This window comes from Urocitellus parryii, chromosome 9 (assembly GCF_045843805.1).
Source record: "Urocitellus parryii isolate mUroPar1 chromosome 9, mUroPar1.hap1, whole genome shotgun sequence".
Lineage (NCBI taxonomy): Eukaryota > Metazoa > Chordata > Mammalia > Rodentia > Sciuridae > Urocitellus > Urocitellus parryii.
This window is the reverse complement of record NC_135539.1, coordinates 123856574-123882297: the sequence shown is the minus strand read 5'-3', so window position 1 is coordinate 123882297 and position 25724 is coordinate 123856574. Positions and strand designations below refer to the sequence as shown.

General features: G+C 36.7%; 1 protein-coding gene and 1 pseudogene across 1 annotated transcript; both read left to right on the top strand.

Moving 5' to 3' along the window:
* The first annotated feature begins 7337 nt into the window (after nucleotides 1-7337).
* Rgs2 (regulator of G protein signaling 2) lies at nucleotides 7338-10626 on the top strand. Its single transcript, XM_026390708.2, has 5 exons — nucleotides 7338-7457; nucleotides 8615-8716; nucleotides 8818-8879; nucleotides 9406-9572; nucleotides 9829-10626. Exons 1-5 carry the CDS (start codon nucleotides 7348-7350, stop codon nucleotides 10021-10023), a joined length of 636 nt encoding a protein of 211 aa, XP_026246493.1. The 5' UTR covers nucleotides 7338-7347; the 3' UTR covers nucleotides 10024-10626.
* A 546-nt stretch (nucleotides 10627-11172) lies between these two features.
* LOC113184101 (protein RUFY3-like) lies at nucleotides 11173-14501 on the top strand (annotated as a pseudogene).
* Nucleotides 14502-25724: the final 11223 nt, after the last annotated feature.

Sequence of the window (25724 nt, the reverse complement as noted above, 5' to 3'; positions counted from 1 at the left end):
AAATTAATTGAAGTAGACAAAATAGTTGACGCACAAACCGTGGTCTCCAGATGAGAAAACTTCACTACAATCTGACAGGGAAACAAATGCAATTAGGAAACACTAAAGCTCCAATAGGGGTTTTCAATGCTTCCTACGCTGCATTGAGAAAAATAATGAATTGTACCAAGAGAAGGTACTATCCAGAGAGAATTCACCCTGTAAACTGTGGAGAATTACTCTAAAACAGATGCAAAGATTGATATGTGAAAAGGTAGACATTTGTAAAACACTTTTCAGGAAGAACTTAAATATTTCTAAATTAATTATTTTTTTAAAAAACTCAAAATGTAGAATACAAAACTATAATACTCCTAAAAGATAACAAAGGAAAAACATAGGTGATCTTGGATTTGGCAATGACTTTTTACATATAACAGCAAAGGCACACTCCATGAAAATAATAACAGGACTTAGCTGAAAGTAAAAACTTCTTCTCTGTGAAAGACAATGTCAAGAGTGCCGCAGTCTGGCTGGGCACAAAATCACAAGCCACTCCTGCAGGAACAAACTTTATTTCCAAAACTCGCGGCCTTCTCCCAGGACTCACCACACCAACAGGAAATCCTTCCTCCGGAAATCCCTCCTACCGCACTTCCCCAACCAATGGGAACTCTCCGGGAGTCCCCAGGAGAGCTCCAAAGTAACAGGCTGAGGCGGACAGCAGGGGTCTAATATCCAACTGAATACACATCTTAACATAACCATTGGCTTAACATAATCAATGGCTTGCTGTAGTCACCTTTCAACCAAAAATGCCATGCATCATTCCTACTCCGCTATGGCTCTCAGCAAAGAGCACGAAAGACAAGCCAGAAGAAAAAAAAGTACACAAAGGATATCCTTAAAAAGACTGTTATTTAAAATATACAAACAACTTTTGAAACTTAATGATAAGAAAATACACATTCCAATTAAAAAACAGACCAAGGACTTTAACACCTCTTTTTTTTTTTATTGGTTATTCAAAACATTAACTTTAACACCTCTTAAGCAGATGGTAAATACTCTTACAAAAAGATGTTTTTACATCATATGCTATCAGAGAAGTGAAAACAATGACATTCCATTACACACCTATTAAAGTGGCCAAAATTCAGAACACTGACATCACCAAATGCTGGAGAGGACATGGAGCCACAGGAACTCTCACTTATTGCTGGTGGAAATGCAATATAGTATAGCCACTTTGCAAACCAGAATGATGGTTTCTTTAAAAATGAAGTATATTCTTAGCTTGTAATTGAGCACTCATGCTCCTTGGTATTTACTCACGGGTGCTGAAAACATATACACAAAACTTTTGCACAGAATTTTATAATAGCCTTATTCATGATTTCCAAAACTTGGAAGCAATCAAGATGTCCTTCAGTAGATGGATGGTACCTTCAGACAATAGAATGTTATTCAATGCTAAAAAGAAAAAAGCTATTAAGCTATGAAAAGATATGAAGGCAACTTAAGCACTTAGTAGTAACTAAGTGAAAGAAGCTAATCTGAAGAGGGTATATACTGTATGATTTCAACTATAACATGATATTCTGGAAAAGACAAAACTATAGAGACATTAAAAAGATCAGGAGCTGCCAAGGGTCTTTGGGGATAGAGAAAGAAACAGGGAGAACAGAGAGGATTTTTAGAGTACTTAAAATACTCTTCATGATGCTATAATGATGAATGCATATTATTATACATTTGTCTAAACTTATAGAATGAAAAATACCAAAAATGAACCTTAATATGGACTCTGGATGATATTAATGTGTCGGTATAGGTTCATCAATGGTAACAAATGTACCACTTTGGTTAAGGATATAAATAATTGAGAGGCTATGTATTTGTAGGGGCAGAAAGCATAAGACATATTTCTGTACCTTCCTCTCATTTTTAAATCTGCTTTAAAAGAACAAAAGTATTTTCATAAATAGCATAGCACTAAAGTTCCCAACAGGGCGTTTGGAAAAACCCAGGAGGACGACCAGGAAATCCAGGAGGATAAAGGTCCCTGAGAAAGAATTGGAATAAATCTAAGATGGAATGGGGTCCAGGAGTCAGTGTCATATGTATTTGAGACACAATCTCCCCAATATACTTATAGAAACAGAAATTCTATCAGACTACATCCATCCTTAAATATATCAGTTCTTCTACAGGAACAAGACAGGAAATGTCCTGGTATTCCTTCAACTAGTAGACACTGAGGACCTTCTTTAAACTTTTCCAACTGAAAAAAGAACATGCCACCTCACGAATGATAGTCAATTGTGGGTTTTAGGAGAAAAAGCAGCAAAATAGGCAAAAGAAACACCTAGAAGAGATGAGTTCTACTATCAAAGTTTTGCTAAAGACCAATTCAGTGCTCAACGTATTGCCATCAACCAACATGCTCCTAGCACTTTTGACCTCTTTGCACCCTATAAATTAGAAAACTGGGCATAAAAAGACTAAACAGCTTGCCAGAGATGGTAACTAAAATAGAGCAAGAACTAGTAGTAAATGACAAGTGTCCCAATTATGGACAACCCCTCCAGCCAATCTGCTCTTTCAAGAGCACCTTCTGAAAAGAATTCTAAAATTATTTTGTCTTTAAAAGCTGAGAAGTTTGGGGGACACTAGTGCCATTAGCTTGGCATTCAAGACTTCAATATTTATAACATGAGAACTGTGTCAAGGCTACTGGCATCTCCTTAAAAGTATTCATTACTCTTTTCCCAAATCTCTGTTGAGAGTTTGGAAATTTTGTTTCAAAACTATGTTTGGCAGAGAATATATACAAGGTTTTAGGTTATTATAAAGTAGCTGATGAATCAAAGACCTGCGAAAATCAGTGTCTAAAATGGATTAATGCTTTCTACACAGGAATTGTCAGTATGCTGAAGAAAAATAAAAGGTAAGTGAAAATGGATTCCTCATTATCTGAACAAAAAATAGCCTTTCTTCATATTTAAATTTTTAAAAAGGAGGGAGGCCAGGTGTAGTGGTGCATACCTGTAGTCTCAGACCCTGGGAAAGCTGAGGCAGGAGGATTTCAAGTTCAAATACAGCCCCAGCAACCTAGCCAGGCCCTAAGCAACTCAGCAAGACCAAATCAAAATTAAAAAAAAATCAAAAGGGCTGGGGAGGTGGCTCAGTGGTTAAGTGCCCCTAGGTTCAATCCCTGGTATCAAAAAATAATAACTTTTTTTATTTGTACACAATACATTTATTTGAACCCAGGACCTCGAATATGCTAGGTGAGCGTGCTACCGCTGAGCCACAACCCAGCCCCAATAATAACATTTTAGGCAAAAAAGACTCTAAGTGACTGAGTCACTAACAGCATATAGACCTTTTTAAATCTTATATATCATTAACCTAATATCCCAAAATTTAAAAAAATAGAACACTTGTCCAATTTCTGTAGATAAAATTAAGATCCCATTTAGAAGAACCTTGTGAAGTCATATGTTCATTCTGATAAAAATAATATTTCACCAACTAAATTTAAATAAGGAAGGGAAGGAGGTCAGTAAGTAGAGAAGAAGGGAGGGAAGAAGGAGTGACACATATCCTCAAAAAAATTCCTAGCTTTACCTCTAAACTTCGTAGACAAACTGCTATCTATGCAAATTTTTTATAAGAAAGTACTTATAGTCACCTACTCCCCCTACTTTTCCATGCACAAAAAGAAAGCAGCCAAAGGAAACAACTCCCTAATTTATACCTCACATTTATAGTTCTCTCACATACAGGACTAGTAATAACTTCAGAAACCTATTAGAGACATTTCAATATATGTTAGCAGTTTTTATTCAGAAAAAAAAAACTTCATTGTATTTTGGTTATAAGTTTCCAAAGAAAATCCTGATGTTTTCATGAAGAGGAGCTACTAAATTCAAGCAGGCTCTGCCTGCCCTTAAAGCACAACATACTAAATACCATGCATGAAATTAAGGTAGAACTATGAGGTAATCTAACTGCAATTGCCATACAAGGACTGGTAAAATTATTAATTCCTCTATAATACACACTAAGTGTTAGTTTTAAACTCTAATTTATTCCTGAAAAAAATGTTAATTTTCTTTTAGTTTCTAGGTATGAAAATTATATTCCAATAAATTAATTTTAATTTTCAAATTATTACAGATAAGAAGTGGAGTACAGAATCTTGTGAAGTCATATGTTTATTCTGATAATAATAATATTTCACCAACTAAAGTTAAATAAGGAAGGGAAGGAAGTCAGTAAGTAGAGAAGAAGGGAGGGAAAAAGGCGTGAGACATATATCCTCAAATATGATCAACAGAAAAGGTACTTTCTTTTTTTTTTTTTTTTTTTTTCCTTTTTTAAAACTACCCACCTATTTAAGATTCACAAAAAAAGAAATCAACTGGTTTACAGCTCTTTTAAATTTAAGAACTAAGCTAATCTTATTGGCTGAAAAAAGTGAAGCACAGAGTAATACTAAGAATGATCCTCTTGTGTTTTTTTAAGCAGATATTTTTGTTCCTAAATTTCTGAAAATATGAGAGTATATATAAATAATTTTGTTCATAGTAATTACTAGAGAAGAGAGAAATATGGCATGGGAGATGTTTACGCTTCATAATATCTCTTAGGTTTTGTTAGAAACTTGTATTTTTATTTGTCTTCTGTAATTTAAACTTCTAAAAAAAATTTTAAAATGTACTACCCACCCTGAGAGCCTCTGCCACTTACGTGTTCAGTCTCTCCAGTAGAGGGCATGGTAGATTCAACATGGAAAAAGTATTAGTTTATCAGACACTCTCCCATTGTGGTTTTGCTGTGCAACTTTTACAACCCACTGCCTTGTTTCTTCTTCCACCACAGAATGGAAAATATGTGTCATCTTAATGTGGAGCAATCCTATTTACCTAAAACCTAACTGCATCAAAAAAAAATCCAAAGGGAAGTCATCAAAATTATAGCTTTCACTTTAAAAATGTCAGCCTGTCTTTAAAAAGACATGGCAACTTTTTAAGAAAAAGGCTTCTGTTAACAACAGGTATTGCCTTAACTCTTAAAATTACCCTTACAATAAATATTTTAAACTGATTTATGTTCAGATTTATCAATCAACCATACAATTTTTAGAAAAAAAAAATTTCTGCCTTTTAATATGAGTTTTCAGTCTGAAAAGGTTTATGAAAAAGTAAATACTAGTCAATGCTCTGGTTCATTCCTATAATCCCAGATACTGGGGTAGATGAGGCAGGAGGATCAAAAGTTCAAGGTCAGCCTAGGCAACTTAGTGAGACCCTGTATTAAATTAAAGGCAAAAAGTGGATTGAGGATACAGTTCAGTGGTAGAGCATTTGCCTAGCATGTGCATTGCCCTGGGTTCAAATCCCAAGCTTAGTGGTAGAGCACCCCTGGGTTTAATTCCAAGTACTGGGGCTGGGGGAATGCTTAGATATTAAACAAAACCATCAAGGATAGTCAGCATTTAAATCACTTGTTTACATGAACACCTGTATATTCACCTTTGTCAATATCTAGAGATGAATGAACTTCTCTAATTTGGAGATCTCTGAAGAATTTAACTGTTAATTTTTGCTTATTTTCTTTAATCATTTATTATCCAGACACCATTTATAAATATATATCATGAACTTGATATTTTATAAATCTGCAACATTATTTTGATACTTTTATAATAAGTATTGAATCAACAGAAAGTGAAAATAGATGTAGGAACATTATTTAAAATTATTTTAGAACAAAGACCATATGCTTAAGAAAAATTACCTTCTTATAGTCTTACAAACATGCTTTCAGGTATTTATTACTGAAATCTAAATGATTTTCCTTTCCACAATAAAGTATATAACTGTTCTAATAAATGCAGATTTTGCTAAGTCAAACTTGCAGCTCCAACTACTGGCAGCTCAATATATGAATATGTTGGCTGGTTCCAATTTTCAAAAATATGTCTCCAATTTTCTCTTAACAGGTCTACTGCAAAGTAGGGAGAATATCTTCAGCCTAATCAATGCTTTGCTGTAATTCTTACTGTCTATTTAGAGGCTTGATAGGAAACCCACCTGAATATTCCATCTTATAGTTCTGGTAATATTATCTGAAATGGAATCACTTTGTAGTTGAGGCAATCTATTTGTCCTTAAAGCCTGCAGTAAAGAGAGATGGTTTTTGAAAATGAAGCTTCTTCAATCAAACCCTACCTCCCTGACCACTTCCCCATGTTCCCCTCCCCCACCACAGACACCCTTTTTGTCCATTGAATGTTCTGGTAAATTCTAAGCCAACCAAGAATGATTCATGAGGAAATCCTGATTCCTTGCACTCTTAAAATAGAAAGATTCCGGTGCGTTATCAAATTCTTTGTTTTCCTCTTTATCTCTCACCATAAAAGATTTGTGATTTGTGTTAGCAAGAGACACTATGGAGGACTCCAGAGCAGCAGCCCTGCAACCTCACAGGTTTCAGCCAGGTGTCTAGTGGTGATCAAAAATGCAAAACCAATTAAAGCCCTGTCTTCCGACAGTCACTTTCACCTGTTTCGTCTCTGAATAATAATCATTCCCAAAAGTGTTCTAAGATGCCTAGGCAAGTTGCAAAGCAGGTCACAGCACCTGTCCTGAGCAGTCATCCTTTCAGGTTTCTCCGGTTAGGTTTCCTTCCCCCAATTAAGTGGTGTACCTGGGAGGGACTGGAAGGGTTTCTCTGCAGTCTCAGTTTACAGACCAGGTGGCCTCGTGTGAATCCTTAAAGCATGACTGTAAACCAGAAAGGAGGCGCAGAGAGAAAGAGCACGCTCAAGAAAACACAAAAGGAAAAGCCTAGTCTTAATTTGAAATAAGGCCACTGAACTCTGGCTAGCAGCAGACGGATTTCCCTGCTGGGGAATCGGCACTCCCAGGCAGCAGCAAGCAAGAGGGATACAGGAGAGCGAGCGCCCAGGCCTGACAGGCAGCCAACCTCGGCCGCAGCGCAGCCCTCCAATCCCGCCCGGCCGCCGCGCCTTGGCAAAGGTCACGGCGACGGCTCGCACTGAAAGGTCTCTTTCTACCCCCACACGGGTCCCTCTAGCCGCAGCTTCTCGGCCTGAGTGCGCACGAAGCCGGGGCCGCCTACGTCAGCAGCGCCCTAGCTCAGGGACCCTTCCGCAGCGTCCGTGACCGCCGCAGGCCGCGCTGACCCCGCCCCAAGCCCGCCTGCGTTAACCAATCCGCGATCAATGGAGGCGGGGCCGGCGCCGCGAGGCCCCGCCCCTGCGCCGCATCCTCTTTTAAATGCAGCGCTGCGCTCCTCACCGAGAACAGCTGCTGTTCCTGCGGGAAAAAGATAATGCAAAGTGCCATGTTCTTGGCTGTCCAGCACGACTGCGTACCCATGGACAAGAACGCAGGCAGTGGTCCCAAGAGCGAGGAGAAGCGGGAAAAGATGAAACGGACCCTGTGAGTATGGCTTTCTTGTCTCTCCTGCGACCTCCAGTCCAGCTCCTTCCTACAAGCGTTTGCTGCAGACGCGGTACCTTTGGTCTCGACTTTAGCAAACTGTAGCCTGAGCCGCTGCAGAATAAACAAATAAATATATGGGGGGAAAGTTAATTTGCACAGTAATTGTAAGATCTGTGTTGTATGTACTTGTTTTTGTGCGCCAAGGACACAAAAACAAGTACATAGTTTAGGAACTGAGGAAAAATCTCTGTACAAGAGCGGTGGTAGATGCGCTAAGATACTGCAGACGGGCTTTTGTTCTGCATTTAAAATGACATCAGAATACTGCGATCAGAATACTGCGGCTGAAGCGGGTATACAGGATCCCACCAGCATTCTTAAGGTTGCATTTTGAGTTCTGATGAGCTTACATCGTTTTTGATGATATGTTTTGACTGGTTCTGAGTACAATGGTTTTAGTTTTTTTTTTTTTTTTTTTTTTTTTTTTTTTTTTTTAATGATAAAGCAGTACCCAGTCACGACTGTGGAACAAATAATTGTTCTGCAGTATCCGCTTAAAAGGAGCATTGTAGGTGGGGAAGGAGGAGAGCCAGAGGGATCTCTCTCTCTCTCTCTCTCTCTCTCTCTCTCTCTCTCTCACACACACACACACACACACACACACACACACACACACACCCCTACACCTCATTGTACACAGCCTCTAGTGAGGTCCAGAACCTCCTGCTCTAGGGGTAGAAGAAGGAGCATCAGCCAAGTCAAGATCGTTTTACTGCTGTCCTTTACATTAAGTGCCAAATGTCTCAGAATTGTAATTAACCTTACAGAGAAACTGCCTTTTGTGGGTCAGAAACAGCATCTGTCTTTTGAACTGTAGGAACCAAATTTATCAAAATATCTTAGTGATTTTAGGCAGTTTTCCCCTTAGTTGTAAAACTAGTTAGATGAATGGATAAAATTGTGTTCATCACATAGGTGCTGGGTTTAAATGTTAAGGGAATAAGATTGTCACTTGAGTTCTTGTTTTGTCTTATTTGGTGTGTCTGTAGCTACTGGGTGACTTTATTTGGTAAAAATGACTTCAATTGAAATAGCATATTGAATCAATTGCCTCTTAGTGAATTTAATTTTTTTTTTTTTTTTTTTTTTTTTAGTTTAAAAGATTGGAAGACCCGTTTGAGCTATTTCTTGCACAATTCTTCTACTCCTGGGAAGCCCAAAACCAGCAAGAAAAGCAAACAGCAAACTTTCATCAAGTAAGTCAGAATCCTGTACTTGCAAGCATGAATAGCAAGTTTTTAAACTTGAAAGAGGAACTCTGGTATGCATAAGCTAATATGTGGAACTTCTCTTGCAGGCCTTCTCCTGAGGAAGCACTGCTGTGGTCAGAGGCATTTGATGAACTGCTAGCTAGTAAATGTAAGTTAAACTCTTGAATTTGATCCATGGCAAAAATCACAAGAGTCTAGGAAGGATATGTCCATACCACAAATGAGCAGCTTGTAGGAGAGCTTTTACAATTACTAGCATAAAGCGTATTTTTCTCTCCTTTATTTTTCAGTATTTAGTCATGGAAATGTATGTGGTATGCACTCCAGGTGGGGAAGAAAAGTTAGCCTAAATATTAAAACGAACATTGCTCATAGTTGGGGTTGAGTCAGCTTTTCCATTGCATACAATGTTTTCAAGAGCCCGAGTTCTAGAGAATTTATATATCTCCTCTAGATATTTATTTTGCATTTATAGCAAATCTATATATTTTTGTAGCAGAGCACCAACTTAAGCATTTTACCTACTGGTATCTTAGTCTTTAAAAAGCTTAATTAAGGATTACAGACTTGAGTGAAATCTAGAAAATTGCTACATCTAATACTAGAAAAGCATAAGGAATTATCTGGTCACTCAATTCTTTACACTCTGCAATCTTTCTTTCTGTCCTCTTCAGATGGTCTTGCTGCATTCAGGGCTTTTTTAAAATCTGAGTTCTGTGAAGAAAATATTGAATTCTGGTTGGCCTGTGAAGACTTCAAAAAAACAAAATCACCCCAAAAACTGTCCTCAAAAGCAAGGAAAATATATACTGATTTCATAGAAAAGGAAGCTCCAAAAGAGGTAAGAAAAAGGTTCTTTATTTCAGCATAATTTGGATGTCCTTAGCACCAAAGTGAAACAAATTGAATTGAAAGCATCAAATCAGAGGCAAGTGGGAAGAGCAGTATCAAGGCCTCCCTCCTCACTAGCCTAAATTTCAGTTAAGTCTCTCCAGTCTTGGCTGAAGCTAATCACACATTATATTTTTTTTTTGTTTTCAAATATTACTAAGACTGAATACCAAATAAACCATTTTTTTGTTGTTGTTTTATTTCAGATAAACATAGACTTCCAAACCAAAACTCTAATTGCCCAAAATATACAAGAGGCTACAAGTGGCTGCTTCACTACTGCCCAGAAAAGAGTATATAGCCTGATGGAGAACAACTCTTACCCGCGTTTCTTGGAGTCAGAATTCTACCAGGACTTGTGCAAAAGGTCACAGATCACCACAGATCCCCATACTACATGAGATGGAAAAAAGAGCCCCAGAATGGAGGACATTTCTTTCTTTTTCCTAAGGGAAAAGGCTGTGATCTACTAAAAAGACTGACCTTGAATTCAGCCTGGGTGTTCAGGAAACATCACCCAGAACTATTGATTCAAAGTTGGGTAGTGAGTCAGGAAGCCAGTAACCTAAGAGAAGCGTGTGTCAGAAGGGCTTCCCTTCTTGAAGAACGTGGGGGTGTCTCACTGGAAAAGCCAGAGCGAGATGAAAGACACCGTGTAATACTATCGTTCCAAAACCATTGAAAATCAATAGGTCTGGGATTATGTGGCCTTAGCTAGCTGGCTGTACATCTTTCCCTAAATCAGTCCCTGTTACCACATAGTGGTTTTAGTTTTAGTTTTAGTTTTTAAGTACTAAGTAACATTAAAATGTTTACTATGTGCAAGGGTATTGAAGTTCTTATGACTTACAGATCATCAGTACTGTTGTCTCATGTATCGCTGAAACTGAAAAGGTCTGTTTGAATTGTTAACCGGTGTGTGAAATTGAATGCGTGCTTTGTGTGGGAAACTCAGTGTCCGTTACGAGTGCCAAAAACTGTCTTGAAGGCAGCTAAACTTTGAAGTGGTCTTTGAATACTTTTAATAAATTTTATTTTGATAAATAATGTTATTGAACACTTGGAGTCCAGATGTGATCTGATTTTATTTGACTTTGGTAACTGGAATTACGGCAGATACAAGCAAAACCATCTAAAAAAGGACTAGCTAAAATGAGCAGTAAAATATGAAAACAAGCTCCAAGATTAGTCACATAACTGTTTTTCCAATAGATGAATGTAAGCCTACTTTTTTTATTCTTTCCCTTGGTTCTAAGCTTCCCTGTAGGTACTAGCATAAGTTTCCAAGACTCATATTTGAAAACTGTTTTTCCATGATGGGTCAATACACAATCAGAGTTTTCCTGAGTCTCTTTCCTTTATTTGCTTAAAAAAAATCTGATTATGTAACTTTAGTTAATGATGAAGGCAAAAGAAAGGCACTTTTGTTTCTTACCTTTAATCCAGGAATGTGCTTTTTCCTAGTTGAGGAATCTGTTATTTTTCTAACTGCTAAGGTAAAAAAAAGAATACCCTTTCCTTCAGCAGGCTGCTTTTCATTCTCCTTGGTTATGGTTTTAATAAACGAGAGGGAGGCAGCCTTCATCTTGGAGTTGGAAGATCTGAGCCAAAGTACTGACTTCCCGTAGCTTTGTGACCTTAAGATCCTAACACCTTTGCTGGCTCCCCACAGGACACCTCTCTGGTATCTGTGAAGTAGTAAGGGACTTTAGAAATTGTAAAGCACTAAAAAGTGCATTTATTTCTGATTTTCCAAAAGAAAATTGGCCTCCAGTAGTTTAAATACTGTTTCCACTGTGACTGCACTAATTTTCACCTTAACCAGAGTTTCTGACAACAACATGCACAGGCTCCATGACAGACGGCCCTGTCCACTCCTGTATCATCAGCAGCCAGAATGACACATAGTAGATGCTTCATAAACATTTGTGGAATAAGTGAATTCTGAAGGGTCATGGAAACAGTGCTATTTCTTTTAGAATAAATAAAATGGGTCTGCATAATTCTTATAAAGATTTGGACCAACAGAGGAACCTAGGAGTCATGTCAATATACTTTGCCACCAAGTGCTATTTATTGTACCTTGTCTCTCTGTCCAGCTTATTCTCTGCTACCACCCTGATGAAAGATGCTGTCATCTGATGACTAGATGACTGCAGTTGTCTCAGCTGACCTCCCCCTGCTCATCCTCCCCATCTTATATGTTCCCTGCTTTTTAACTCTAGGGATCCTTCCAAGATACAACCCTGAGCTTTTCTTCTGTTGCTTGTAAATCTTTGACCAGCCTCTCAAACATGAGGATAAAGGCAGTATCCCTAATATGGCCTTACACCTGCAGGGCTTGACTCCTTCGATTCTCAGCTGTGCCACATGTCCCCTGGCTCTTTCTAGTAGCCTCACTGGCCTACTTTCATTCCCTTGAAGATGCCAGCCCCACTGGGCTCAAAGGGCCTTTGCACCTAATAGTTCCTTTGTACAGGATACAATTTTAGCTTCTATTCATCACTCAACTATCCTTGCAATTTCCACTGCCCAAGGAAGCCTACCCTGACCTCCTTACCTAGGTCAGATCCTCTTTTAGATGTTCTCACAGCATGATTACATTTAGAGCACTTAATGGAGTCATAAGTTCTAATTAATTTGTATGATTATTTGAAAATTCTGTCTTTGACTAGATTGTGGATGCCACAATTGAGAACCCTGTCCTTTTTTTTCTGCTCACAGCTAAATGCCAACAACTAGCTCAGTGCCTGGTATACAATAGGGGGCACATAAATAATTTTCAAGTGAATGAATAAGTATTAAAAGATCTTTTAAGCAAATGTTGGTGAAATAGAAAATATCTAAGAATTCAAGGAGAAATTAGGACCTGATTTAGTGGTTGGTTTTGTTTAAAAGATGGGGTCTCTCCCTGTTGCCCAGGCTGAACCCCGATTCCAGTGATCCTCCTGCCTTAGCTTCTTTAGTTGTTGGTACTACAGGCACATGGTACTGCACCCAATTTTTAAGGATATGATTTTAAAAGCCTCACTGGCTCAAAGTTCCGAAAATATCTGCAGAACTTTTTCTTCTGGCAAAATAAATAAATACTTCTTACTGGGCATGTTCTTTATGACTTTAATAGAAGGAAAAGCCAAACTATAGTAACAAAAAACAAGAGTTTTGACTTTTAGGGCTGCTGAAAGTACAGGTTTTATTCAGGTGGTATTTTTTAATGTCTTCCAGTGTGGAACAAACTGAAACAGATTTAAGATTAGAGACCGCATGTCTCTACAAATACTACTTAACGTTCCAATTTCTCAGAGTTCTTATGCTTGGGATCCACAGTCTCTTCATTTTGATAATATTTCACTGTTTTATATATTTTAAGCCCAAGGGTGTGTCTAAGTATAGTAATTTCATATAGTCACATCAGGAAAAATAACAGAAAATTGTATGCTATCTGTCATCTGAGCACTGGAGGTGATAAATGAGTTTCAATGAAATTACTTAAAGTGATCACCCAAAATTTCACAGGAAAGAGGTCTTTGCTAGTTTTGCTAGAGGTATTTTGTTGATTAACCACAACAAAATTTCTCTGTCAGGAGATAAGTCATGAATGAAAGTGAATTGTGCATTTCAACAGCAGAGTCTATAAGGCACCTACTCTGTGCCAGGCCTTCTACTCTTTGCAACTTTGTTTTTCTCTGTTAGCCCCAAATTGCAGCTAAAGGAATTAGCCTGACTTTAGAGAGAGTGTTGCCACTAGTAAATGGTGAGTTTTGACATGCGCAGAGATTTCCCCGGGTCTGACTCAGATGCCTTTTGACAACTCCAACTCCCTTCTCTCTTTCTCTGAGAAGAACTCAACAGACATCTGAATGCTACTATAAACAACCTTCTGGCAAGAGTAGATGTGTGAGAAAAGTCCAACTTTGCAAGTTGGTGCTTGCAGTTGCAAACAAACAAACCAAAAAAAAAAAAAAAAAAAATCATTCCTTTCCAGAAAAAGAAAAAAAAAGGAATGAGTTAAAGAGAAGAGCTTCTACATGTTGAAATCCAATCAGAAGAATCCTAAGCAAGACAGAACTGCAGGAGAGCAAGCACCAAGTAAAACAAGAAAGCATTTAAAGGAGGAAACACAGTTGTGAATGGGTGTTGAAAAAGAACTGGATACCCACATCAGCCTGAGACAGGAGACGTATTTGGCTGGGAAGGACCTGGAGAAGGATGTCTGTGCGAAGCAGGATGCTTGAGCATCTCTGCGGCAGCAGCTGGATTGTCTCAGGACTCTCAAGCATGAACTTCCTTTTAAGCTGCAGAGTTCAGACTTAAGAATAAAACAGAAAAGTGAACTAAACAGACACTTGGAAAAGAAGACTAATCAAAAGGCTGCTACCATTAAACACCTGGAACAAAGATTGCACCAGGCTGATCAAGGCTGCCAGAAAGCTGAACTCTTCATCTACTCTTCACACAGACAAGATCAACAGTCTGCAGCTGGAAGCAGAGATGACCATCGGGAAGCAGCGGCAGTTCCAATTAGACCTAAAACAGGAGAGAAGTTTACAAAACCACAGGAGCATTCCAGGGAAGGGTTCTCAGAACCAAAACCCAAGGATGGGCAGTTCAAAATTCAAGAGGAAAAGGTTAAACTAAAAAGAGCCAATGGAAGAAAACAAGAGGCTGCAGCCTCTCCCTATAGATACACAGTATCAGTCACTGTTCTCTGAAAAGCCACAGGTATGTTAGCACAAAGAATGTGTAAGAACCGCAGAGGAACCTTCTGTGATACCTTCTCAACAAAAGACCAGCCTCTTCTTTCAAATATCAAGCCTGAGCAAGTTACAGTCCCTATCACAAGGGGCTGATGAAGCAATATTCTACCAGTTCATCTTAATACTGAAGGAAAAGACCTGGACCAAAACATTCCTGCAGGGCCATTCTCTACCTGTGTTGAATGTCAGAATCTCCAAAAGCATAGTCCTTAGAGTCAAGTGAAGAATTGAGAAAAATGATTGATGTTTACCAGGTCCAAGAAGAAAAGGCAGGCGTTGGGCATGCCAGAAGTTGTGCTCATTTTCCCTAGTGACTGCACAAATAAGTTATTGAGTTGCACCTTTCTTTTTTAAGTCCTAAACACACTCACACACACATTGGGAAATTTTCCCCCTATGGATATTCTTGCAGAAACTTGAGGGAGAGAAAGGGGAGAATTTTCCAAAACTAAAGAAGAAAACAAACCCTGATACAAGAAGCTCAAGGAACACCAAGCAGAATAAATACTGCAAAACTGAATATCAGCTTCAGGCTGCTGAAAAGGAAGGAAAGGGAGGAAATCTAGAAAATACCCAGAGGGAGAAAAATGCCTTACTGAACTAGAAGCTATGATAAGAACTAGAATAAAGGGGCTAGGGATGTGGCTCAAGTGGTAGTGTGCTTGCCTAGTATGCATGAGGCACTGGGTTCAATTCTCAGCACCACATAAAAATAAAATAAAGATATTGTGTCCTCCTAAAACTAAAAAATAAATATTTTTTTAAAAAATAAAGAATTGGGGCTGGGGATGTGGCTCAAGCAGTAGCACGCTCGCCTGGCATGCGTGCAGTCCGGGTTCGATCCTCAGCACCACATACAAACAAAGATGTTGTGTCCACCAAAAACTAAAAAAAAAAAAAAAAAATTAAAAAATTCTCTCTCTCTCTCTCTCTCTCTCTCTCTCTCTCTCTCTCTCTCTCTCTTTAAGTAAAAAATTAAAAAAAAAGAACTAGAGTAAACTTTTGGTCAGAAACCATGCAAACAAGAGGAAAGATAAAGTGTTAAAATTTTTTTTAATTCATTCATTTAGCAATCTCAATATCCAGGAAAATTCTTCTTCAAACATGAAAGCAAAACAAAAACCTTCTCAGACATAAAAACAGCGGAGGGAATTTATTGCCAACAGACCTACTGGACATGGGATGTTAAAACAAGTTCTTCACAAAAATGGACAACGATATAGGTCGAAAGCTCAGATTTCAGGAAAGAAGACTGTAGCAGAAGGAATCCATGAAAATAAAGTAATGTTATTTAGTGTTCTTGCTCCTAGATCAGTTATGATAGCTGCTTGTTTAAAGTAATAATAAAAGTAATAACATACTGAGGGATTATAGCATACAGATAAATAAAAGAAATGACAACAGTATCATAAGGAACAGAAAGGGAACTGGGAACACTCTTAAGTTTCCTATACTATGAAGTAAGTGGGGCTGTGTTATTAGAGGAGAGGCTTAGATTTGTTGTAAGGGCATGTCTCAAGTTTGAGGGAAACCACTTAAAGATTTTCAAAAAGAACATAATTGATATGCTAAAGAGGGAGATGAAATAGAATCCTATAGAATTCTCAGTGAAACCCACAGAAAAGAGAAAGGAAAGGAAAGCTTTCAAAATAATAAGTGTCTTGAATATAAAATAATTATAAATGTGAAAATAGGAATTGAATCATATCATTAACTATTCAAATGTAAATGTTCTAAATATACCAATTCATTGTCAGGGTAGATTTAAAAAAACAGGATCCAACTAAGTATATGTTGTCTACAAGAAACACACTTTATATACAAGTAAAAGAAGAAAAATCTGAAATCAATGGCCACAGATTCCATTTTAAGAAAGAATGGGAAATTTGACTTGAAATAAGAAAGGAAATAATAAAGATCAAAGGAGAAATCAATGAAGCAGAAAACAGAAAAGCAATAGAGAAAATTCAATGGAACAAATAGCTATTTCCTCTGAGAAGATCAATAAACTTGATAAGACTTTAAGTTGACTGCTTAGGGGGAAAAAATCACCAATTACATCAAAATGAGGCTGATGACACAGCCTCAGTGCCTATAGATGTGAAAATGATAGGAAACATGAACAACCCTATGCCAATTTCAACAATTTACATGAAATACATTTATTTCTTCAAAGTCACAAATTACCACAGTTCACTCAAAAAGAAAAGGATAATCTGAACTCTTTATATCTGCTATCTACTAAGAAATTGAATTCATAAGTAAAATAATTTCCATGAAGAAAAGCATAGGTCCATATAGGCCACTACCAAACTGTATCAAACCCCCTAGAAGAAATAATACCAATAGATCTGAAAGAGTTTGTTTTTCAAACACAGATAATACCAGCAGCACTCTGACACCAAAACCAGAAAAAAGATCCTATTTAAAAAAAAAAATAGAGACAAACCTTATTCATGAAGAGGAAACATTCCTTTTTTTACATATTTTTTAATTAGGACATTATAATTGTACATAGTGATGGGATTCATTGTTACCTATTCATACATGCACACAATGGAATGATATAATTTAACCAATATTATTCCCTAGTATTTCCCCTTTCTCCTCCTCCCTCCCCTTTCCTCTACTGATCAAAGAGGGAACATTTCTAAACAATATCTTAGCAATCAAACCCATCAACATGTTAAAAATTTAATTCATCTTGACCAATTTGGATTTGACCCAGTAATATAAGGTTTACTTAGCTTTTTAGTCAGCCAATATAGTTCCCCATGTGAACAAATTAAAAATAGAAAATCCATGTGATCATCTTCACAAAGTATCCATAAAATCCAATACCCATTGATAATCAAAGGACTCAACTAGAATAAAAAGGAAGTTACCCAACCAGATAATGCATACTTTCAAAAAAGTGACATCTAACAACATACTTAATGCTTACAGACTGAACAACTTCTCCTGAGATCAGGAACAGACATGGAAGCCCATTTTCATTTCTGAGGAGGTTCAAGTCTGTCAACACAGGCAAGAAAAAGAACTAAAAAGAATCCATATTAGAAAGGAAGAGGTAAATCTATTTCTCTGCATCTGATATGATCTTGTATAAATAAAATCTCAAGGAATACACACAAGAAACTAGAATTAAGAAGTCAGTATAATAAGTTTTCAGACTAAAGCCTCAATGTATACAACTTAATTTTACTTACACATATTAGTAACATGCAGTGAGAAATTGAAATAAATATAAGATAGCAACATAAAATATGAAATACTTAGGAATAGTATTTGGAAGAACTATTTTCTGAAAACTTCTGCTCAGAGAAATTAGAAGAGACTTAGATAAATGGAGAAAGAACCCACTGGTTGGAAGATTCAATGTTATTATATCAATTTTCCCAAATTGAGCTCTCAAATCAGTACAATCTCAGTTTCAGACAGGATTTTTGTGGAAATTGACAAGTATATTCTAAATTCTATGGCATTACAGAGAACCTAGAACAGCCAGTACAGCCTCAGAAAGAAGAGCAAAGTTGGGAAGCTACGTTATTTCAAGGGTTACAGGAAGGCAACAGTCAATAAGATAATATGCCATGGTCATGAAGATAGACAAACGAGCCCTGGAAATGCAGATAATTATTGGCATTAAGATAGATAGTGTAGAAATAAACCCATCCATCAAAAAACAGCCATGAGAGGCTGGAGTTGTGGCTCAGTGGTAGAGGGCTCACTTAGCATGCATGAAGCACTGGGTTCGCTCCTCAACACCACATAAAAATGAAATAAAGATAGTGTGTGCCCACCTTCAACTAAAAAATAAAGATTTTTTTTAAAAAAACAGCCATGTTTTGATACAGAAAAAAAGCAATTCATCTTAAAAAGTATAGACTTTTCAACAAATGGTGCTGCAACTATTGGATATTCCTTTCTTCCCTAAATTAGCATTGCTCAGCACATCTTACCATAGGCAAAAGTTGATTTAAAGTGGAATATAGGGGGCTGGGGATGTGGCTCAAGTGGTAGCTCACTCGCCTGGCATGCGTGCGGCCCGGGTTCGATCCTCAGCACCACATACAAACAAAGATGTTGTATCTGCCGAAAACTAAAAAATAAATAAATATTAAAAATTTAAAAAAATAAAAATAAAAATAAAGTGGATTATAGGCCTACCAACATGTAAGTTTAAAAAAATTCTAGGATAAAACCTTTTAAGATCTGTGTTATGCAAGCTTTTCATAGATACATAAATATAAATTTTATGAAGTGTTTTGATTTATGAAGGGTTTTGATGGTTTGGTTTGGTTTGGTTTGGTTTGATTTGGTACTGGGGATTGAACCTAGGGGTGCTTTACCTCTGATCTCATCCCAGTCATTTTTATTTTTTTAATTTTGAGATGGGATCTCACTAAGTTGCTAAAACTGGCTCAAACTTGAAAACTTCCTGCCTCAGCCTCCTGAGGTTATAGGGATTACAGGCATGTGCCACCATGCCCAGCTGATAAAGGTATATATATATAAATATATACACACATATGTATATATATACACACACATATGTATATATATATATATACACACACACTATAGTATTATATATATACAATACTATATATACTATAGTGTATATACTAGATATATACTAGTTTATATACTATATATATATATATATATATACTAATAGTATATTACAACTATATATACATGTTTTATATATATATATATACACACACATATATATACATACATATTTTCAGGTGTATGAATATAAACAACCACATTGAAAGTAAAAATTAGAATAGCTGCTTCACTAAAGAAGACACACAGATGAGAAATAAGCACATAAAAACATGTCCCACATTCCTGATCCTTAGAGAAATAGAAATAAAAACCACAATTTGATGCCACGACATGTGTATTAGAATAGCTAAAATAAATAGATCGTCCGTATCAAGTGTAGGCTAAGATCTGAAGGAAATGGAACAGGCACTTACCATGGATGGGAATGTAAAATGGTGTAACTGTTTCCATGCATAAACTATTCTTGTTATTAAAGTCCGCTCAGTTCCTGACATATTACACAACAGACAGACTAGAGAAGATAGCTCCCCCAGTCCCTATTGCTGATAATGATACTAAAAGGCAACATACTTCACCAAATTATTGTGGAAAACAATCTATGTTAACTGCTATACAAGCAGGTATTAATACTTTCTGTACCATACAGTGTGAACCCTACTATAAATTAAACTTGTGTACAACACAAGATGTTAATAATAGAAGAAATTAGGTGGAGTCCCAGGAAGTGGTTTATAGGAACTCTTGGTACATTTTGCTTGATTTTTCTGTAAATCTTTCAAAGTGCTCCAGAGTTTTGTGTATTTTTGTTTGTTTGACTCAGGCAGTTTGTAATCAATGGGAATTATCTTGAAATGTTATAGAAGAAGAGGATGAAATTAGAGAACAAAGTATTAGAACTCATAAAAACAAGCAAAATTGTCAAGAGGAAAGTAACCAAAAGGATAGACTTTTCACTAATATGTCTATCATTTCCAAGATGCCGTAAAGCTTTCTATCCCTTTCCTTACAACCTGGAAAGATATAGGGAAATAAACAATTCTGCATCGAGTATTATCCAAGTTTGTTGGCAGAGGCATTTGGAGTCAACTTTAGATTTGTGTATAATTACTTCCTTCAGTCTAATTAAGTCAACAACTACTCTCCAACCACTTCTTGGGACCTCTGTAGGCAATTGGTATTATTAAATGTCTATTGATTCACATAAGCTTAAGGGACTTTCTGCTTTTTTACCTAAGTGACTCCAAGGAAGGAAGAGAAGTGTGTGTGTATGTTACTAGGGTCTTGAGCATGCTAGAGTTCTACCACTGAGATACATCCTCAAACCTTTCTCTATTTTATTTTATTTTTCTCCCCCCGCCCTTTTCCTCTCTCCACCCTCCCCACCCCGCCCCCCATGTCATTTTATTTTAAGACAGAGTTTGACTAACTTTCCTAGGCTGGCCTCAAACTTGCCATCTCCTTGCCTCAGTCTCCCACCTAGCTTGGATTAGAGTGTGTACCACCACACCCAGCTATTTTTCTTAATTCTAAGATTATTTCACTATTTTGAAACCTTTGGAGATAACACTAGCCTTTTTTTTTTCTGAGAGCAGTAATACAGTAGCACACAAATGAAGGAGAGCTCAAGCATCCCAGGCTCATTTTCTTGCACACTGGAAACAGCTGGGAGCTTTGTCAAACACAGGTGCCAGGTTCCCACCTATAGACATTCTGGTTTATTCTATCTGGAGTACAGATTCAGAATTTTTTTTAATGTGCAGCAAAACTGAAGAAGCACTGAGCTGACCAGGAGCAGTGATGCATGCCTATAATCCCAGTGGCTGATCTTGAGTTCAAAGCCAGCCTCTCCTCTGCAATTTAGTGAATCCCTAAGCAATTTAGCAAGACCCTGTCTCATTTATTTAAAATACAAAAAAGGGCTTAGATGTGGCTCAGTGGTTAAGTGTCCCTGGGTTCAATCCCTGGTCCAAAAAAAAAAAAAAAAAAAGCACTAAGTTTTAAGGAAGGTGTATTTATCATAGGAGCATCTTTAGTCTCAGGCAGTTTCTTAATTTAGAATGAGTCAGGCTTCTTTCACCTTGTCTCTTTACCCTTCCCCACTCTACTCCACCCTCCCCCATACATGCAATTATCCCTCTTAATTTTTTCTAATACTCTCACTCTGCACTTAAAAGTGTTGAAGTCAGAAAGACCTAGCTTTAAAACCCATCTATCCAAAGGCATAGATTGCAAAACACCAGGATTGAACCCTAATCTGTGGAGTTGAACCCTATATCAGTGTAGGTCAATCTCTATACCTTCCTCTCTATTTTGCTTTGAACCTCAAACTGCTCTTAAAAAAAATCAAAGTATTTAAAAATGAAAAAAGACCTAATTGCCTTTGGGCATGTTACTTAACTGCTCCAAGTCTCATTTTCCTCATTTATATAATGAGGTTAATCATACCTATCTTACTAGTGTAGATTTAGTGAGATGATCTCCCATGTTGAGGGTCATGTTTGACTTAGGGAAAGTTCCCAGCAGAGTGATTAAAAGCATGAACTTGGAGTTAACACTTACTGTGCAGGTGATTTTGTACAATAAAAATCCTCTCTTCCTCCAAGTCCTCAAAGTTACAATAAAGGTAGAGTTATATTAATATGACTCAATGAAATGATGTGGCTACGTACTCAGTATCCTGCCTGGCAGATAATAACCTCCCAAAAAACTATAGCTAACATGACAAAGTTTCCTCATTTTCTTCTTCATCTCTGGCCCTGTATCTTAGGAAAATGAGTTGGATTTCAGACAATAAAAGTTACTCTCTTGGATAAATGCATTTAATATCTCTAATCTCCCAGATACTTGTTCTATTTAAATTTATACTGAAATTTTTCTCCATAAGCAGTTTTTCCACTTTATTATTTTTCTCTTCCTTCTAAAAACATGTGTTTCTCTTCTAAATATTAAAAGCACATAGCCAGGGCTAGGGTTGTGGCTCAGGTTGGTACTGGGTTTGACCCTCAGTACCACATAAAAATAAATAAATAAAAATAGAGTCATTGTGTCCATCTACAACTAAAGAAAAATATTAAAAAAAAAAACACATAGCCTGATGTGGTGACATGCACCTGATATCCTAGTGGCTCAAGAGCCTGAGGCAGGATCCAAGCCAAGCTTCAGCAACTTAGCAAGGCCCAAAGCAACTTTGCAAGACCCTGTCTCAAAATAAAAAACAAAAAGTGCTGGTGATGTGGCTCAGTTAAGCACTACTGGGTTCAATCCCCAGTACCAAAATTAAATAAATAAAAGCAAATTGAAGGGTAACCAAATATACTCCCAAAGTACCAATTACCCCATGGACATTTATAACATGGTTAATACCTGAGAAAATTTTGAGGAAAAATTGTGTATGGGAAAAAACACCATCTGTAGAGCATAATAATGTGTAAGTTAATCAATGAAACACATTTTTTTTTAAAAAAATTTCCTTTCAATACATTGAGATAGTTGTCTTAAATTTCTCTTTTCCAGTCCAGGTAGCTCCACTCTTATCTAATGAGTTAGGTAGTTTTTTATCACTGTGACCAAAACACCTGACATAAACAACTTAGAGGAGGAAAGATTTATTTTGGCTCATGATTTTGTCCATAATCATCTGGTTCCATTACTTTAGGCCTAGGGTCAGGCAGGGCATTGTGGTGAACAGGGAATGGTAGAACAGAACTGTTCTCATAGCAGCTGAAAAGAAAAAAGAGAAAAAATGGAACCAGAGGCCAGGGACATGATATAGTCTCCAAGGCCAGGCTCCCAAGAACCTACTTCCTTCAACTAGGTTCTGTCTCCTACAACTTCCACCACCTCCCAATAGTCTATTCTGCTATCAATGGATTTACAACACTGATGAAGTCAGAGCCCTCATGATCCAATCTTTCCCATAAGCCCCACCTCTGAACACTACTATATTGGAGACCAAGTTCCCAGCACATGAACCCTTGGGGCACAGATACAAACCATAACACTTAGATATAAAATAGGACATTTAGGAGGTCTAAGCAAGTATTTTACCAATGACTACATTGTCACTTTCTGGTACTTTTTTTCATTTCTGTTTATTTCTAGGGGCTTCAAAATACAGGGATAGCTCCAGAGTTTAATCCCCAACCCCAATTGTCTTACAATTGTTCTTCTCAAACTTGTTTGCTAATGTCCTCTAAAATAAAAAAAAAAAGTGAATTATAGAACCAAGGGCCTAGGAAGACACACGAGCTTTGTATTTATTTAAAGATTGCTGTGCTCCTGCATGGCTAAGGAAACAATTAAGAGCACAAAAAGAGAACCTACAGAATGGGAGAAAATCTTGACCAGCTACTCCTCTAAGAGGGGATTAATATCCAGAATATATAGAGAACTCAAAAAACTTAACACCAAAAAACAAATAACAATTAAATAAATGGGCAAAAGAACTGAACAAGAACTTCTCAGTAGAAGAAACACAAAGGCCAATAAATACATGAAAAAAATGTTCGACATCTCTAGCAAACAGGGAAATGCAAATCAAAACTACACTAAAATTTCATCTCACTCCAGTCAGAATGGTAATGATCAAGAAAAAAATAAATGCTGGTAAGGTTGTGCGGAGGAAGGAACACTTGTACATTGTTGGTGGGACTGCAGACTAGTACAATCACTCTGGAAAGCAGTTTGGAGATTCCTCAAAAAACTAGGGATGAAACCACCATATAACCATAGCACGCCTGGATATTTTCCCCAAAGTCTAAAATTAGCATACAACAGCGACACTGCCATATCAATATTTGTAGCAACACAACTCACAATAGCTAAATTATGGAATCAATCCAGATACCTGTCAATAGATGAATGGATTAAGAAATTATGATTTTATATATATAGACATATGTATATAAAATACATACACAATAGAGTTCTACTCAGCCATTGAAAAGAATGAAATTATGGCATTTTCTGGTAAATGGAAAAAAATGGAGATTATCATGCTAGGTGAAATTAACCAAACTTAGAAACTTAAAGGTCAAATGTTTTCTCTCATATACAGAAGCAAGAATAAAATAAAGAAAAGGTGGAGGGAAGGATTAGATTACATTAAAGAGCCAATCAAATACAAATTAATAGATGAGCAAAAGGAAGTCTAGTAGAATAGAGGGAAAAGATGGGCCAGGCAAGGAAGGACAGGAGGGAAAAAGGAGGATCATGAACTGTATTAATTTTTTTGCATGTATGAGTATGTCAGGATGAACCCAACTACTTTGTATAACCATAAAGCTCAGATTTTTTAAAAAAGATATTCATGTTTTATCTAAACATTCATATTTTGTACTATAGTCTATAATTTTCCCATTTAAGTTCAAATAAATGATAAATTTAAAATATTACTGAATTATATTATCTTTCCACGAAGATGTTTTATGTTTCTTTGACTTGAAGTAATCCAGGATAAACAAAAAAAAAAAAAAATTTGCACATGGAAATGCTTTTCCACACTAATGATTTGCTAAAATGAAAAACAAGTAATTATGGAGGAAGTTTTCCCTAACTCCTTAGCTCTTATTTGTTTTAAAAATTGTTAGAGAACAACCGCTGGGTATAGGTGGTGCACACCTGTAATCCCAGTAGTTAGGGAGTCTGAGGCAGGAGGATAGCAAGTTCAAATCCAGACTCAGCAAAAACGAGATGCTAAGCAACTCATTGAGACCCTGTCTCTAAACAAAATACAAAATAGGGCTGGGATATGGCTCAGTGGTTGAGTGCCCCTGAGTTCAATCCCTGGTACAAAAAAAAAAAAAAAAAAAACAAACCTGTTAGAGATTAGTGAGATATAAAATGACAAGGCATATCGTGGTTGCAACTACTTGCTAAACGGGGGAAATTGTCCAAAGGTAAGAAAGCATAAACAGAGTAAACATGATTCTGTTTATTTACAAGTGGTTTTCTTTTCTTTATTCTTTTCCAGAGCACAGAACTCAGCTTGTTTTCAGTAAAGTTGGCTGATTTTCTGAAAATTGTTCCCTTAGTAACTTAGTTGCCTTTGAACAACATAATTTCAATTGCAGATGGAGAGAAATTGAAACTTGCAAAGAGTCATATTTCTGTTGGAGATGTATTTTCCTGTCTTTCCAAATCTCCTTACAACCTGATGCATTCTTCTTCCAATATTTTGAATCTTTCCAAGGGATTTAATTTCCATTTTTATGTATTATGAGTTTATAGGTTGTAAAAAAAAAATACCTTTTGCTTTTTAAAAACATACCCATTTTTTGTTGCTCTTAATTTGAATATTCTGTTGTCAAACTTTGAACTGTAATCACTAATATAAAACAATAAAAATTAAAAGAGTGAATATTGTACAAATAGCTTAAACAGCTTAAAAGCATCTGATTTTTTCAACTTCCTATCCTTGAGCAAACAAGATGTTCAAACAATCAAGCAGAAGTTAAGGAAGTTACACCATTTACTCCATGATGAAACTCAACCTAGTATGACACTAGAAGAGAAGGAAGAGGATAATTACGAAATCACCTATCAATGAAATCAGGAAGAAAAAAATGATATACAATGCAAAATACAAATATACATTCAATTTTTTTAAAAAACAAATCTTCAGATATTTGAATTCAGTCTGATTTTACTCTATAAAATACACAGAAGAAAGAAGACCAAATTTGGAGGCAATTAAATGAGAACTGGATTCAAATCAAGTTTCTACCATTTACTAGCTACTTGGCCTTGGGGCTAACCCTCGGACTATC